Source organism: Syngnathus leptorhynchus, chromosome 13, assembly GCF_054491065.1.
Source record: "Syngnathus leptorhynchus isolate UIUO chromosome 13, UIUO_Slep, whole genome shotgun sequence".
NCBI lineage: Eukaryota > Metazoa > Chordata > Actinopteri > Syngnathiformes > Syngnathidae > Syngnathus > Syngnathus leptorhynchus.
Genome location: NC_141207.1, coordinates 8,451,535 through 8,466,545, shown reverse-complemented (window position 1 = coordinate 8,466,545; position 15,011 = coordinate 8,451,535). Strand labels below are relative to the sequence as shown.

General features: G+C 48.1%; 3 protein-coding genes and 1 long non-coding RNA gene across 19 annotated transcripts; 3 read left to right on the top strand and 1 right to left on the bottom strand.

Annotated features, from left to right (window-relative positions):
- Positions 1 to 229: 229 nt before the first annotated feature.
- scly (selenocysteine lyase) lies at positions 230 to 3,880 on the top strand. Of its 10 annotated transcripts, none has more exons than XM_085928222.1 (14): positions 241 to 367; positions 792 to 850; positions 1,123 to 1,184; positions 1,251 to 1,360; positions 1,460 to 1,560; positions 1,637 to 1,799; positions 1,956 to 2,083; positions 2,252 to 2,407; positions 2,478 to 2,584; positions 2,757 to 2,788; positions 3,006 to 3,089; positions 3,162 to 3,287; positions 3,367 to 3,442; positions 3,531 to 3,879. In XM_085928222.1, exons 3-14 carry the CDS (start codon positions 1,123 to 1,125, stop codon positions 3,682 to 3,684), a joined length of 1,299 nt encoding a protein of 432 aa, XP_085784348.1. In that variant the 5' UTR covers positions 241 to 367; positions 792 to 850; the 3' UTR covers positions 3,685 to 3,879. The 10 variants fall into 10 exon arrangements, 9 of the variants coding, with proteins under 9 accessions (XP_085784349.1, XP_085784346.1, XP_085784348.1 ...); XM_085928221.1 differs by having other exon boundaries at positions 1,120 to 1,184; XM_085928217.1 differs by lacking the exon at positions 241 to 367 and adding an exon at positions 385 to 439.
- On the bottom strand, positions 3,183 to 8,088 carry LOC147047470 (uncharacterized). Of its 5 annotated transcripts, XR_015067986.1 has the most exons (5): positions 7,816 to 8,088; positions 7,357 to 7,666; positions 7,125 to 7,210; positions 4,788 to 5,448; positions 3,183 to 4,665 (listed from the first exon to the last, which is right to left on the bottom strand). It is a non-coding gene; the product is annotated as an uncharacterized LOC147047470 (long non-coding RNA). The 5 variants fall into 5 exon arrangements; XR_015067984.1 differs by having other exon boundaries at positions 3,183 to 4,327; positions 4,476 to 4,665; positions 4,788 to 7,666; XR_015067985.1 differs by having other exon boundaries at positions 7,125 to 7,666.
- Positions 4,041 to 11,361, top strand: espnla (espin like a). Its single transcript, XM_085928214.1, has 11 exons — positions 4,041 to 4,357; positions 4,443 to 4,633; positions 4,706 to 4,892; positions 4,971 to 5,153; positions 5,338 to 5,469; positions 8,712 to 8,777; positions 8,850 to 8,943; positions 9,014 to 9,144; positions 9,209 to 9,373; positions 9,452 to 10,290; positions 10,373 to 11,361. The coding sequence occupies exons 1-11, from the start codon at positions 4,067 to 4,069 to the stop codon at positions 10,917 to 10,919; spliced, it is 2,826 nt and encodes a 941-aa protein (XP_085784340.1). The 5' UTR covers positions 4,041 to 4,066; the 3' UTR covers positions 10,920 to 11,361.
- Positions 11,362 to 11,551: 190 nt separating this feature from the next.
- klhl30 (kelch-like family member 30) lies at positions 11,552 to 14,843 on the top strand. 3 transcript variants are annotated; one of them, XM_085928889.1, is made up of 9 exons: positions 11,560 to 11,705; positions 11,895 to 11,914; positions 12,006 to 12,728; positions 12,847 to 13,051; positions 13,124 to 13,210; positions 13,278 to 13,433; positions 13,509 to 13,697; positions 13,750 to 13,895; positions 13,971 to 14,843. In XM_085928889.1, the coding sequence occupies exons 3-9, from the start codon at positions 12,048 to 12,050 to the stop codon at positions 14,217 to 14,219; spliced, it is 1,713 nt and encodes a 570-aa protein (XP_085785015.1). In that variant the 5' UTR covers positions 11,560 to 11,705; positions 11,895 to 11,914; positions 12,006 to 12,047; the 3' UTR covers positions 14,220 to 14,843. The 3 variants fall into 3 exon arrangements, with proteins under 3 accessions (XP_085785014.1, XP_085785016.1, XP_085785015.1); XM_085928888.1 differs by having other exon boundaries at positions 11,552 to 11,705; positions 11,895 to 12,728; XM_085928890.1 differs by having other exon boundaries at positions 11,552 to 11,705; positions 11,895 to 12,728; positions 13,788 to 13,895; positions 13,971 to 14,150.
- Positions 14,844 to 15,011: the final 168 nt, after the last annotated feature.

The window sequence follows — 15,011 nt, the reverse complement described above, 5'->3', positions numbered from 1 at the left end:
AAAAATAAAAAATAATTCTAGTCACTTATTAAAAATCATTGAGACAAGTTGCCAGATCTGGAAATCAACCACCACCCAGGGACTGTCGTAAATCGTTCTCTGGATATTCCGATTTTAGTAAAGATTATGATATACTGCCCATTCGGTATATTTTTGAGCACTTTGAAAAAACTTTCAAATCAAACACATTGATTAAATGAACATGTCTGTGGTGGTAACAACGGAACGACTGATTTCATCAAACCTGGCAACCCGATAAGCGCAGCGTCTTCTGGTGTCATCACTACTTTCGCTTCACTAGCAGATGATTGACGCGAGTGAGACGCAGTAAAACTATCTCCGGGACAACTTGACATCACTTGACAAGGTGAGAGATGAAGATGAGCACATCAACCTTTTAAATTGTGAACATATTGCATGGCTGGAATTGTGCTAGCAGGTATAAGTAGAACTCGCTGCACGTCAGCAACTGTAGCGACGGGTGAAACTTGTTTAAAATATGTCAATTTTCACTAATTAATGACTTGTGCCTATCATATATTGTCTTTGTCGTTTTAATAGAACCATTCTGAAACGAATTATTTGTTTCAGTTTCACAATGCGTCATCATTAAGGACTGTTAATGACACGTTGGATAAAAATAATAAATAAAACCACGTATTTTCCATTTATATATAATACATTTTTAATGTGATTTTATGTCGACTCGTCCTTAAAATAATTGTTTCCCTTTACATTTTAATTTTGTGTATAGTGATGTTTTGCCTCAACTTCCTCTCCTAAATGAACAGGGCGCGCTCGGATTACGTCACGCCTACGCACGCACGTTTACAGTCGCCATATTGGAGCGGTAAATATCGGGTTTTCTTATCGCGGTTCACCGATCGCCCCCCCGTTTCATCGAGGTTTTATTTTACAGTGCAGTGAGATTAAAGTTCTATATTGAAATAATAAAAATGACTTAAATCTGTCCTTTCCCCAAAACAAGAATGTTTGTAATCTATTTGAACTCAAATATCTCTTAACTCTATAATGTACTTTATCCATGCAATAATGAGTTTAGTTCAGCTTTTTAGCATCCATCGCCGGATGGAATACTGAAAAATGCTTCATCTCCAGAAGATGTCCAATCAATCCAATGGCGACACAAGAGAGTTCAATAACGCTGAAAAGAGCCACGACAGGTAGGACTGCCAAAACCACTCCGTGTATCAACCATAATGCTTATCCTAATTATCATACTTTTTTAGAATATACATGGACTACAATGCTACGACGCCGGTGGTACCTGAAGTGATCCAGGCCACGTACGAGGCCATGCGGGACGCCTGGGGAAACCCGAGCAGTAGCTATGTTGCAGGTGAAGCTACTTTTTGCGACTATTTCATTTGAATAATATCGGAAGTGTTTATCTGAAGAACATTCAAGACTTCTACAAATGTATTTCTATTTTTTTAAGGCAAGAAAGCGCAGGCCATCATTCGTCAATCCAGGGAGAACGTGGCGAGAATGGTCGGGGGCAACTCTGAGGACATCATTTTCACTTCGGGTGGAACTGAGGTAATCTCAATCCTTTCCCCACTGACATCTAAAAAAAAAAAAAAAATCAAATGATAAAAATCGAACCTCATTCCAGGCCAACAACATGGTGCTGCACACCGCCATTGAGCATTTCTGGTGCCACCGTTGTGGTGCCAGAGAGGGAGACGCTGGAATCCTTCCGCACATCATTACCTCCAATGTGGAGCACGACTCTGTTAAACTGGTGGCCGAGCATCTGAAGAAGGAAGGGAAAGCGGGTATGACGATAGCAACAATCAAAATATAATTTGTAGTTTCGAACTAAACCGCAGCCTCTTGGATTAAAGAGGAAATGGGTTCCGCGACCGAAAAAAGTCCAATTGCCTCGATTTTCACCTTTTCTTGGATTTTTCTGGTTTCATTTTTTATTGTAGATTTTACCTTTGTGCCGGTTTCCAAGGAGACGGGTCGCGTGGAGGCAGACGACGTGGTCGCAGCCCTGCGCCCCAATACCTGCCTGGTGTCCATCATGCTGGCCAACAATGAGACGGGCATCATCATGGTAAGAAAAGATGTGCAAAAAAAAGTTACACTCATGACACAATAGTGTGTCACACACAAAAAAAGCCATGTCCAAAAATACACAGAAGGTCGGCCATTTTGCTCTCAAGCAGCATTCCAAGAATTCAAAGTCGTAAGCTAAGTGATTGTTTCTTAAAATTTGTGTCAGCCCATCGGCGAGATCTCACAGCGCATCAGGTCACTGAAGCAACACGACGAGCGCGTGCGTGTCCTCATCCACACGGACGCCGCTCAAGCCTTGGGGAAGATCTCAGTGGACGTCAAGGACCTGGGTGTTGATTATCTCACCATTGTGGGTCACAAGGTGGGCAGCAATTCTCATAAAGGCAGCTGATCATCACTTTTGATTTGATGATTATGATTTTTTTTCATAGTTTTACGGGCCCCGCATCGGTGCGTTGTTTGTAAACGGCGTCGGGGTGAAAACGCCACTCTTTCCCATGCTGTTTGGCGGCGGGCAGGAAAGGAACTTTCGACCTGGGTATGTCATTTTTTTAACTTTTTATCAATGAAAAAGCGAAAACTATAAATGAATACATGAGAACTGTGGTGCCTTTACTGTGTTTTTTTTTTTAGTTCCCAGATGACATTTTGTGTTAAGATAGCACTGAGCAGTAAATTAATTTTTCTGTTTTTGGAACATGGCAGCACAGAAAACACACCAATGATTGCTGGACTGGGAAAGGTATGTTTTAAGAAATAATATGAATTATTATTATTATTCCCATAATAAGAATAAAAACAGTTCTGCCAACTTATTTTTTATCTTCATTCACTGCTGATTGCCAAACAAGGGATTTTTAATGATTGGCATATTTTTTTCAATTGTGTGTATTGTTTTTTTTCTACGCGGCAATGTTGATATTTCTTCTTGCATGATTTTATATTTATTACCTTTTTAGGCTGCCGAATTGGTGACAGCTCGCCTCTCAGACGACGAGACTCACATGCTGGATGTAAGGGAGTACCTGGAGGAACGCCTCAAGGTTAGTTTGAATACGAAATTCCGATTTCCGAGTTGCTTTCAGAATGAGCAAACGATGATGACATTGAAAAAGTGAATTTTATTTGTGTATGTTTACAGGTGGTTTTCAAAGACAAGCTGCACTTCAACAGCCATTTCCACGGTTCCCATTGTCTGCCCAACACTTGTAACGTGTCCATCCTGGGTCCGAACTTACAAGGTGTCCTATTGATAACCTCGTGAGCTGCGTAGAAACAAAACAAACCAACAAAAAACGGACCGGTCTCGTTCTGCCTCAGGCTGGCGAGTTTTGTCCCACTGCAAGAAGCTGCTGGCCAGCGTGGGCGCCGCCTGCCACTCGGACCACGGAGACAGGTGACGCGTAACACGTAGCTCGCTAGGCTAGTGAACAGCTTTCAAGACTCGATTAGTAGAGGCCAACAATTCTTTTGCGCTCCGCCAGGCCTTCCCCCATTCTCTTGAGTTGCGGCGTGGCCCCCGAGGTGGCGTCCAACGCCCTGCGGCTGAGTGTGGGCCGCAGGACCAGCAGAGAGGACGTGGACGTTGTCGTGGAAGACCTCCAGGAGGCCGTCCAGCGACTGGAGCGTAGCCAATAAAACCTCCTGATCACAGGCAGGCAATCCGCAATGACTCTTTTAATAGTCTCATTACTAACTGTATGTAACGGACTAATATTCTTCCGAGAAATTCTGAATCAGCTCTATAGAAACAAAATCGTTCGATGGAAATGAAACGTTACGCCCTGAAATAAGTCGTTCAATAAATACTGTGCAATAAAACACGTAAGTTGTGATGAAAATGTGTATCATCGTCCTGCCGCGGGTCAGCGCGTGGTCAGCTCGCCAATCTTTCGTTACCTTTCTGGCTCACTCACGCCGGCCAGCTGGCTGCCTCTCAGGTGTCACTTTTCCACCAAGGTAGGCGGAGACGCTGACACGTTTACCCTTACGAGAAGCTCCACGGTTCCCATAACTAACCATGGTTCTCCACCAGGCCATCCGAGCGGCTCGGGCGGGCGACGTGGACGCCCTACGGGAGCTGGCGACGGGTGGTCTTCTCTCGCACGCCGTGGACACTCAAGGCGCCGGACCAGCACACCACGCTGCTCGTTGCGGCCGTCTGGAGTGCCTCCGTTTTCTGGTGAGTGAGCACGGACTGCCGGCGGACGCCCGGGCCGCCAACGGGGCCACGCCGGCTCACGACGCGGCGGCCACGGGACACGTGAGGGAGCTGAGGTGGCTGTTGGATGAGGCGGGATGCAACGTGGGGGTGAGTCATGGCCATGCGCTACGATACATCGAAGCCACGTGGTCTAGTTTTACATCTCGTTATATTTTTTTAATTGTCGTTGTAGGACCGGGATGCCGCCGGGGCCACGGCACTTCACCTGGCCGCCCGCTTTGGCTGCGTGGAGGCGGTGCGCTGGCTGCTGTCCGTCGGCGGCTCGGAGGAAGCGGAAACCGAGTGCGGCGCCGTGGCAGCTCACTACGCCGCTTTCAACGGAGACCTCGGCTGCGTGGAGCTGCTCGTTGGCCGCGCGCCGCGGTCGGCATCCGTTTTGGAAAAACTGCTACAACCTAGCAAAATAGAAATGGAGCATCTGTGACATCCTTTCAGGTGCGTGAGCCGGCAGATGTCCACAGGCGCCACGCCGCTCTACTTGGCGTGCCAGGAGGGTCACGTGACCGTCGCCGAGTACCTGGTAGAGCGTCGCGGCGCAGACGTCCACGTGAGAGCGCACGACGGAATGAGCTGCCTGCACGCCGCCGCACATATGGGCCATGTCCATGTGGTGGCCTGGCTGGTGGGTAGAAGTCGATTTCCGTCATGTAACGTTCCACATTTAAGATATCAATCTCCTTTTGTTTTTTTTTCTTGACAGTTGAGCCACACCAGCGTGGAGCCATCCTGCCAGGATGGGGACGGTGCCACTGCGCTGCACTTTGCAGCCAGCAGGGGGCACGCTTGTGTCTTGGAGCGGCTGCTTTGCGCCGGGGCAAAGATCCTGAAGGATTCGTGGGGTGGGACGCCGCTGCACGATGCCGCTGAAAACGGAGAGATGGAGGTTGGCCTCTACCCTTGTGGCCTTTTCAAATCTATGACCTAAACAAACTGGTACCAAAAAGAAGCTGGAAAACACGGCTAAAATGGTCAGCTCTTCCAAAAAAATGTGGAAAAAAACAGAGGAGGGCACAATTCTTAATTAAAGAAAATAGTCAGTGGCTGTAAATCATCTTTGCATATTTCAGTGCTGCGAACGGCTGCTGGCCAGCCAGGCCGACCCGTCTGACAGAGATATGGACGGCTTCACTCCTGCCCAGCTGGCCCACTACAACGGACACCAGCAGTGCGCCAGATACCTGCGAGCCAACGAGAAACACGTAAGTTTTCTTTTTGCTTCAGCGCTGACCATCTGCTTCTTGGTGTGGTCGGCGGTGGCGGGGAGGGAGGGAGGGAGGGAGGGAAGGAGGAAGGAAGGGAGGCTTGTGGGGTAAAAGCAAAACATCTGGAAGCATCTCGCATCATTTTCTCCATTTGTGACACTGAGGTCACTCAGCTTTGTTGGCTGGGAAATGAAAGCGCTGGTGTTGCCTACAATTTGGACCAAAGGAACTTTTGTTTCCGAGCTTCCATTGTGTCTCTGAACAATGTTTCCAAACTGTTTTCTGCTAGGAAAAACAGCAAGTGCTTGATTTTGAGTGCCCAAACTTTGGAGTTCTTTTTTTTTTTTTTGCTTTGACTTGCGTTCAAAAATGTGAGAAATGGGCGTTGTGTGGTGGCTGTGAACTCATCTCGCTTCTCAGCAAACAGAAGTTTGGCAGATAGTGAACAATTCATTTGAATGAAAAAAGAAAAAGAAGCTTCAAAGTCTTGAAGGCCAGAAAATTAGGAACATAACACAAGTTTAGAGGAGATCAAATAAAGTTCACTGATACTATCAAGGTGCATTTTAGGTTGATCCCGAAATTTTGAAACAAAAGCTCAATATCCCTTTTTTTCTTTTTTGTGAGCTGTGTTATAAAAGAGCAAATTTATGTGGTCAAAAGTAAAGATCAAGGGATCGGTGGAATTCATTGCAGCAATTCCAATGTACTTTTTATAATGCTCTCCAATAATAAACAAAGAAAAGTTTAAAAGCCCAGTCAGTTTGCGCCGCCGCGTCTTGGTGATTTATGACCCCGCCCCCCACCGAAATGCGATCAAAGGGCGGCGTAGTAATCAGGGAATGCTGTCCGCAGACAGACCTTAAAGCCTCCCAGGTGTCTCGGCGGACCACCCGCACCACCAACGGGAGCCGGCGATAAGTTAAGAAGTTGCCTGCGAATGCTCATGGAGCTACGTGCCTCGTCACCCCCCAGAACAATGGCGGGGTAATTAGCGTCGGCCGAGGGCTCCTATCAGCTTTCCCCCCCGCTCCTCTCAGGTGGAAGGCCCCAAATGAACTGAAGCCAGCTCTGTTACGAGATCCACGGGCTCTGGTTTCAGGCTTTTCACCGCCTGGAACCGGCAACTTAATCCAACTAAGGAGCAAGATTCAAGGAAGACTCTTGAGCTGGAGCCTCCTATTACTGAAGATCACCTGAGCTTTAATTACATCTCTCCCAGGTGTCTTCGGGCTCTTTACCTTGCGTGAAAGGGGGTGGGATTTTGTCGCCTAGACGGGCTGCAGGAAGTGAACTGAGCAATGAATGGCCACTAGAGGGCGCAGTTGATTCAGGCCCAATGAGTTTGCCAACTTCCTGTCAATACAGCTGCTTATTTAGAAAAAAGAAAAAAGTTGATTGAAGGAGGAAAGGCGAACTGGTGGCAAGGTTTGTCATCCAAACAGGAAAGAATTAGAAATTTGATTGAAGTTAAACAATTTGGCAGAAATATCTGGCAAACGTAGTGGTTTTATCCCGACTATTTTGCTGCTTAGACGGGTAGCTGGAGAAGTATCACCTGCTGAATTTGATATCGGTCGAATCGGTAAATAGGAAAGTAAAGCAATGGAGACAGAATGAATTGGGAGCAGCCAACCACAAGTGTTACAGACCCGACTAGTTGGTGGCTTGTTGTTGTTGTTGTTGAAGCATCCAGGCGTGACGGTGTCATTTGTCTTTCCACTCCCGCAGGTCCTCTCTAACAGAGCGGCCATGGAAAAAAAAAAAAAAATCAGGAGGATGCGACGGGATAAAATGTCTATTCGAAAGCTTCCGTTGATACCCGCTCCGTGCCAGCGCGCCTTTCGCATTAGCTACATTAGCGGCCACCCAATCCTTCCCCACCTTCAATTATTCACGCCGTCCTCCACCGGCTTTATTGTTGACGGGCCCTCGGCCACAACGCAGACGGCGCCGGTGTCGAAGCAGCCGTGCCGCTGCCACATCTTCAACGCGCAGCGATGCTGAACCGCTGACATCAAGGTCGGTCCATTTTTTTTTTCTCTGGCTACCAATTCGCATTTGTGTCATGGTCTCCTAACCTCTTTAAGCATATTGAAACACAAACCTTGTGGAGCAACTCGTGTAGACAGATACATTGGCAATAAGCATGTATTCTTTATCCTCTGCAAAGATATCACCGCGCCTTGACGAACTGCGAGAAAAACGTTAGGGTTCAACTGTAGTGGTTCACATAGTTGTCATTTGAACTCAATACCCCTTGTGATTGATTTTCGATCCGTCCAGAGAAATGGACTACCGGGAAACCCGAGTGTGTGAATTCGTGAGAGGATGTGTACTTACATCCGTGGCCTTGTGTGTTGTTGTTGCAAACGCCGGCAGGAGCAAAGTGGAACGCCGCGCGAGGTTGTGAACTCCCGATGTGTCGTGATCGGGGTCTTTGATAGCGTGCGTGAGTGTGTGCGTGCGTGCCGAGCAGCTGAGAGGTGGCGTTGATGAAAACCAAATGCCGGCTGCCACTGGGTCCAATTAAAGACTCGCACAGAGACGTTGAACTGTTACGAGAAGGGTCACCCAGGAAGCACCACCTCCTCCTCTTCTTCTTCTTCTCCTTGTTTATCTCTCGGGGATTGCACAACTTCAGGGAAGCCGTAGCACCCGCGTGAGAGGAAGCGGCGAGGACCAGCCCCCTTGGATTTTTGGACTTTGATGTGGAGTTGCGATGCACTCGCAAAGCAGAATGTGATACGGTCCGTTGTCGGCAGAACACATGAGGAGAGTGTCAATTTTTCAACACGATGCTTTCCTTTAGGTCTTGTCATCTGAGAATGATTTTTTCTTTTTCCCTTCTTGTTATTCATTCATCATATCAATAGTTTTGTTTGTAGTAGATGCGTCAAGATGATTAAAAGCAAAAAACGACATGCATTTTGTTCGGGAATTTCCTCTCTGTGGAGGGATGAAGAAAGTTTTTTTGAAGTGCCTATAAAGTGAAAATAAATACAATATGTCTTGTAAATTTGACACATGACTGAGAAGAGTGTTTACAACCAAGCCAAATTGAATGATTTAAAAAAAATAATAATCAAATACGTATATAAAAGGATTTAGTATTGTGGGAAAAAAAAAAAATCAAGCCGCTCTCTCCACTCTCAAATATATTCCATCGAGTTGCTCCAGTCCTCACTTTTTCATTTATGGATAATTGAATGGCTTTTTTATTTTCCTGATACAACCAGGCCGCCGAACCATCAGCGCAGGAAGACGACACAAAGACGGCCGTGACCATCATGGACACCTTAAAGGTTGTTAATCATCTGCAAACTTCAACCAAACCCTCCAAATAACATCACCTCTTTCTCCTCTTCTCAAATCAGCAACCCGAGACAGAGGAGACAGCGGCGGCCAGGTACCCTCTGCCTTGCAAGAGCATCGTCCCCCACATTGAGAAAGTCCAAACGGCCACTTCTGGTAAGTTCATTTCAATGTTTTGGTCAATATGAGGAGCTGATGAGACGCCAAAAACAATTTGCGTGTTCAGTCATTAAAGGTTTACATCAGCCAAAGAGGTCGCCACCCGACCTCCTCGCCGACAGGAAGCTCCTCGGCGACATGAAGCCCATCGTGTCGCTCAAGCAGTCGTCCATTTCGGGCGTTTTCACCGGACAAGCCGTAAGCCCGGTTTGGCCTCCATTTTAGATTCCATTTACCAAAGTATTTCAATTTCCCACCGCAGAGCAAGATGGTGGTGTTGCCCGCCGAGGAGGCCAACCTGGCGGACATGGACTACCTGGTGCCCAGCCACGACGAGAAGGGCCGGCCCATCGCCGAGTGGAAGCGGCAGGTGATGGTGAGGCAGCTTCAAGCTCGACTATTGGATGAGGAGGACCAAAGTTGGAAGGTTGGAAAACCTTACAAGATATTGAAGTGCTTTTAAAAAAATCCTCCACTTGTCTCAACTGAGGGTTATCTACTCAAGGAGAACGGCCGGAGCCTGTCCAAAGTCAACTGGCGTTACTCGCAGGCCCACAACGCCATCCTGGGCCCGTCGGGTGAGCTCCTGACCGAGCACGACCTGATTTACCTGGAGCAGCAGATCGCCAGCGTAACTCTCCGCCGCCACGCCGGCGAGGGCTACGAGCTGGAGCTGGCGCGGCTGGCCGACGAGCTGCGCCACATCCTCCCGGCGCCCATCGTCAACATCAGCGCCCACGCTCGCTTCGCCGACCCGGCCGGACGCCCGCCGCTTTTGCCCGGCTGGTGCGGTCGTATCTCGGGCATCGTCAAGAGCATGTCTCTCCTCATGAGCGACCTCGCCGAGCAGCCGCACTGCAAAATGCCCGACAGTCAACTGGCCAGCGTCTTCTCCCAGGCGCCTGACCGGCAAGCCTCCACCAGGGGGCGCCGTCAGAGGATCGAGGACGAGATCCAGCGCTTCGGCGTGTCGGTGAGGACGCTCAAGTCTAATTTTGAGACGCAGGATGAGCCCGTGGAGGAGGAAGAGGTCTTCTCCGCTTTGACGCCAGAACCGGATTCTGAGGAGAAACCCCCGGGAGTGGTCGAGAACACCAGCCTCAGGAAGGAGCGCATCGTGGTGCTCTTCCTGGGACACTGGAAGAAGTCGGCCTACGCCGTAACGCTCAAGAGCAAAGAGGCCGCCGAGAGGAAGAAGAGCATCGAAGGCGGAGAGGAGAGCAGCCGGGACAAGATGATGAACAGCTCCTTGGGACACTTTTTTAAGCAGAGGAGCGCTGTCAACAAGATGCTGGGCAACTGGAGGAGGATGATCTCCAGCGTTCCTTCACGACAGATACGACGGTAGGCTCGGAAACGGTGTCATTTCCAACGCCGTCCTCAACGAAAACAAATCAGAAAGGTCTTTTTGCATGATTTCTTTTAGACTCCACAGACAGCAAACCCTCTACTCCCCGGAGCAGTTCCTCCCACGGATGGACGGCGTGGCGATGGAGTACGACAAGCTGACACTGGACCTTTTCATGCTGGGCTACTTCCACATCCTCGAGCTGGACTTGCCGGTGGACGAACGCAAGATGAGGCACTTGTTGTGCTTTGAGGTCTTTGACCACGTAGGCAGCTTCCCCTGGGAGCTGGTGCGCCAGTTTCACAAGGCTGTCATCCAGGACATCGAGGCCGGCGACCGCGAGTGGAAGGACGGTTTCGAGGATCTTAAGCTCAAGTTTTTCGGTGAGGCGACAGCCAGGTCTGAGGAGGACAAACCCGAGGCGGAGACTAAAGCCGAGACGCGCCAGCTTCCGGAGATTCGACCGCTCCCTAAAGTCATCGTGCAGACCCCCACCCCGGATGAGGACTCGCTCCACGCCGGGACCGACATCTCCTCCTTCAGCAACGAGGAGATATGCCAATACATCGACCGGAGCTTTGCCTTTTGGAAAGAGAAGGAAGCGGAAATTTTCGATTTTGTGTAGTTGCTTGAGCTTTTGTAATTCACACAATACATTCTATCTAGAATTGTAGCCATCATCATCCAAACTGAGGAGGTATTGCGAAACTCCTGATGGGTGATAAATTCCAGACCCACCAGCAACTTTTTTCCTCCTAAACACATTCAAAACACAAATACAACATTTATAAGGCATATACAATATTCTGGACCAAGTGCTATAATCGGAGTTACTGGAAATATAAAAAAATAAAAAAACGCCTAATTGTGAGATTCAAACCAAAATGGCCATGTAATGTCTCATTGATGCCACCAGATGGCGCCAAATTAATTTTTATACATTAAACATGGGTTTGGGCTTTTAGCTTTCTAGGTTGCAATGAAAAAAAGTTTTTTTGCTATTGAACCTGATCTAGAAGCTTGTGTGTTTAGCAGATTGTTTTTCATGGTGAGAGGCAATAAATGAGTCAAAGTGCACATAAGCTAGTTGGGCTCCTCTTATTGGTCATATGAGCTTGCGCTGCAATGTGTGTGTGTGTGTGTGTGTGTGTGTGTGTGTGTGTGTGTGTGTGTGTGTGTGTGTGTGTGTGTGTGTGTGTGTGTGTGTGTGTGTGTGTGTGTGTGTGTGTGTGTGATAGCAGCTGCATGTTATTTAGAATCTGACTTCAGCCTTTAGCGTCACTTGTCAGTAGGAGCCCAAAATAACCCAAAGGGAGCACAACACGGTGACTGGGCACAACGTTGCCACTTCTCTTGTCCATGTTGATTCACAAGCAAAAAGTCCGGTCCTACCGCAGGATGAGTCGCCCCGGTGAGTCTATTTACCATTTTACTAATGTGGGAACTTGGTTTTTAATTCACTTTGAGGCCTGAGTTTGTGTTTTCTTTGGTGGTGTGGACTGTTGACACAACCAGGTGGAGTCACATGTCGTGCTAACATAGCTAAAAGAAATGAGTATCGATGTTCTGGTAACAGTAAACGTAATTGTTTCATTTTCAGGTGAATGACTTGGTGCATCTGTGAGTTTCTTCTTCTTCCTCGATTGACTTGTCGTTGAGAATGGTACGCAACGTGGACGACCTTGACTTCTGCCTGCCGTCGCACCCGCAGACCATCCTGGAGGGCCTCCGCGCTCTGTGCTCTCAGCCCAAGATGGTGGACGTAACGCTGAGCGCCGGAGGTCGTGATTTCCCGTGCCACCGCGGTGTCCTGGCCCTCTGCAGCGCCTACTTCAGCTCCATGTTCTCGGGCGACTTCGCCGAGAGCATAGCGGCCCGCGTGGAGCTCCAAGAAGTGGACCCGGAAATACTGGGCTGCTTGTTGGACTTTGCCTACACGGGAAAACTGACCATCAACCAGAGTAATGTGGAGGGCCTGATCCGGACCTCCAGTCGGTTGCAGTTCCAGACGGTCCGCGCCGTGTGCACGCGCTACCTCCAACACCAGATTGACGCCACCAACTGCTTGGGCATCCTGGAGTTTGGAGAAATCCACGGCTGCCCTGAGGTGGTGGCCAAGGCAAGGGTTTTCCTCTTAGAGAACTTTGAGGCTGTCCAGTTGAGCGAGGAGTTCCTACTCCAGGAGAAGGACCGCTTGGTCTCCTGCCTGAGCCACGATGGCCTGCAGATCCGATGCGAGCACGCTCGGGTGGAGGCCGTTCTTAGGTGGGTCGGGCACCGGCGGGAGGCTCGGTTGGACCACATGCCGGAGCTGCTGGGCCTGTGCAGACTGGAGCTGCTTGACCCGGACTACCTGAAGGGGACACTGTTGCAGGATGCTCTGGTGCAGGCCTCGGACGGCTGCAGGGAGGCCGTGGAGAAGGTCCACACTGAGGTTCAGAAATATTTACCTATAGATTTATTTAGAATGCACTTTACTTTTGTAGAAAAAAACAACAACTTTCCTCCGATTTATTTATTTATTTATTTATTTATTTATTTATTTTTATTAGAAGATGCACTTGGCCCCGAAGTGCATGACTCACGTGGACGGTCAGAGTCCACAGCCCAATCTGCAGGAGGTCCTCTTCGTCATGGGGGGTCGCTCCCTGGACGACGACTCCGACGACGATACGGACGACGAGGATGGCGAGCGAGCCAGAGCGAGAGAGAGCAGAGCTCAACCTAAAAACTGTGCCTTCTATAACACCAAAACAAGTACAAACAATCCTCAACTCAATATTTATTTCAGTGTCCTAATACTTTTGCTCATATTTGTTATCTTTCTAGAACAGTGGCATGAGCTCCCAAATTTCCCCAACCCCAATAAATGGGGCTTCTCCATGGTGTCGCTGAATAATGACGTCTACGTCACAGGTGAAGCTTGCGCTGTTTTACCTGTCCGCCATTTTGAAGCTCAAACAAAATGTCTCCCCCCCCGCAGGAGGCTCGCGGGGCTCCAACACCAACACCTGGTCTACCACGGAGACATGGAAGTACATCACCAAGGAAGGACGCTGGGTCACGGTGGCGCCCATGCTCAGACCTCGTACCAATCACTCATCAGCCACGCTTAACGGAGAGATTTACGTTATTGGAGGTGATTCAGCTAACTTAAGTGTCCCAATACTTTTGTCAACATGACAACAAGGCTGTCCAATCATGCTCTTTTCAGGTACGACATTAGCTCGGGTAGAAGTGGAGCGTTACGACCCGTATCACGACACGTGGACCTCAACGTGTCCCGCCGTCAAGTACATGACCAATTTCACGTGTACGGCGTGCCAGGGGAAGCTCTACGTGATTGGCTCCTGCGCCGTCAAGTACAACGCCTTGACCATGCAATGTTACAACCCCGTCATAGGTGAGGACACGTCAAAAGGGCTTTTAGTGGTCCTAACACTTTGGTCCATTAGATAGCTGGATGAATATCTGCTCGCCATTCATCCCCAAGTACCTTTCGTCTCCTCGCTCGGTGTGCATGGAAGGAAACATCTACCTGCTGGCCGACAACACCAAGAAAGTTTACTCCTACGACCCCGACGCCAACTTGTGGCAGAAGGTGCCCGTCTTATTTCCCGACAGAGAAGCTCCGCTATGAAATTGGGATGATATCACGAGGAACTTTTTTTGATAGATCCAGCTGCTCCACATGCTACATGAGAACGGCGGCCTGGTGTCGCTGGACAGGAGGTTGTACGTGACGGGCGGTCATTGGAAAGGGATGGAAGGCGATTACGGCGTGGAGGTGGAAATGTACAATCGTGTCTCGGACACCTGGGAGGTGGAGGGCTTCCTGCCCAGACTCTGGTTCTACAGCGGAGTCTCCACCATTTTCCTCGACCCCACCAACTGGCCTCGGGTATTCCCCGCCGACGCCACGTAGGTGATGTCACATGATGTGCTGGACATGTTTAAATGCAGAAAAAAAAAAACATCTGGCTAATGTGTTAAAAAGAATCTGAACACAATTTTACATAAATTACAAGAATTTGTTTGCTTTTTTTGGATTATTAGAGAAGTAACTTTTCTTTTGAGAAAGAAGTCACAGTTGTGAGAATAAATCAGACTCATTCGTACAAGAAGGTATTTTTTTTAAATGATTTTTAAAAGAAAAAATGTGAGGGGGAGGGAAGGCGAAACAAAAATTCTAAATTTTAATAACAGTTAGTTTTTTTTTTATATAGTATCAACGTTTGGAAAATAAATCTCCAAATATTTGTGTTTTTGTCTGACAAGATTGCCTTTTAAAAAATATTTTATTTTTTTATTGACTATTTTAACTTAATATTACTGTATACCGTTATGCCTTTATTATTGTAAAATACAATTGTACTTTTTTTTTTCTCTTAAAATGACTTGAAAAAGAACTTTTTAAAGAATTCTGCCTTCTAGTTAAGAAAAGACTAAACAGATGGTGCTTTTTGTTAAACCACACGTTTATTCTCATATGACTGTGATTTTTATTCTGGTTGTGTACTTATGTTTTGATTGAGGAATAAAAGAATAAAATGTCATCACTTGGTATTGTGATCATTAACCCTTGAGGAATCCAGTCCTCGCTGAAGCTACCAGGGAAATAGTCAAACAACACTCAGTTTCCTTGGCAACGACCCGCACCCAGGACTTGTGTGTGGTTGCCATGGTAACCACACGACCTGATCAGTGGTCGCGGTGA

Excerpts from the sequence above, each read along its gene's own strand:
- klhl30 (XM_085928888.1), top strand. The coding sequence starts at position 11,955 with ATGGTACGCAACGTGGACGACCTTGACTTCTGCCTGCCGTCGCACCCG. Across the intron at positions 13,052-13,123 it reads CTTCTATAACACCAAAACAA|AACAGTGGCATGAGCTCCCA; the intron begins GTACAAACAATC and ends TTATCTTTCTAG. Across the intron at positions 13,434-13,508 it reads AGAGATTTACGTTATTGGAG|GTACGACATTAGCTCGGGTA; the intron begins GTGATTCAGCTA and ends TGCTCTTTTCAG.
- espnla (XM_085928214.1), top strand. The coding sequence starts at position 4,067 with ATGGTTCTCCACCAGGCCATCCGAGCGGCTCGGGCGGGCGACGTGGAC. Across the intron at positions 4,358-4,442 it reads AGGCGGGATGCAACGTGGGG|GACCGGGATGCCGCCGGGGC; the intron begins GTGAGTCATGGC and ends TTGTCGTTGTAG. Across the intron at positions 10,291-10,372 it reads CCTTCACGACAGATACGACG|ACTCCACAGACAGCAAACCC; the intron begins GTAGGCTCGGAA and ends GATTTCTTTTAG.
- scly (XM_085928216.1), top strand. The coding sequence starts at position 418 with ATGGCTGGAATTGTGCTAGCAG. Across the intron at positions 1,800-1,955 it reads GAAGAAGGAAGGGAAAGCGG|ATTTTACCTTTGTGCCGGTT; the intron begins GTATGACGATAG and ends TTTTTATTGTAG. Across the intron at positions 2,408-2,477 it reads TCACCATTGTGGGTCACAAG|TTTTACGGGCCCCGCATCGG; the intron begins GTGGGCAGCAAT and ends TTTTTTTCATAG.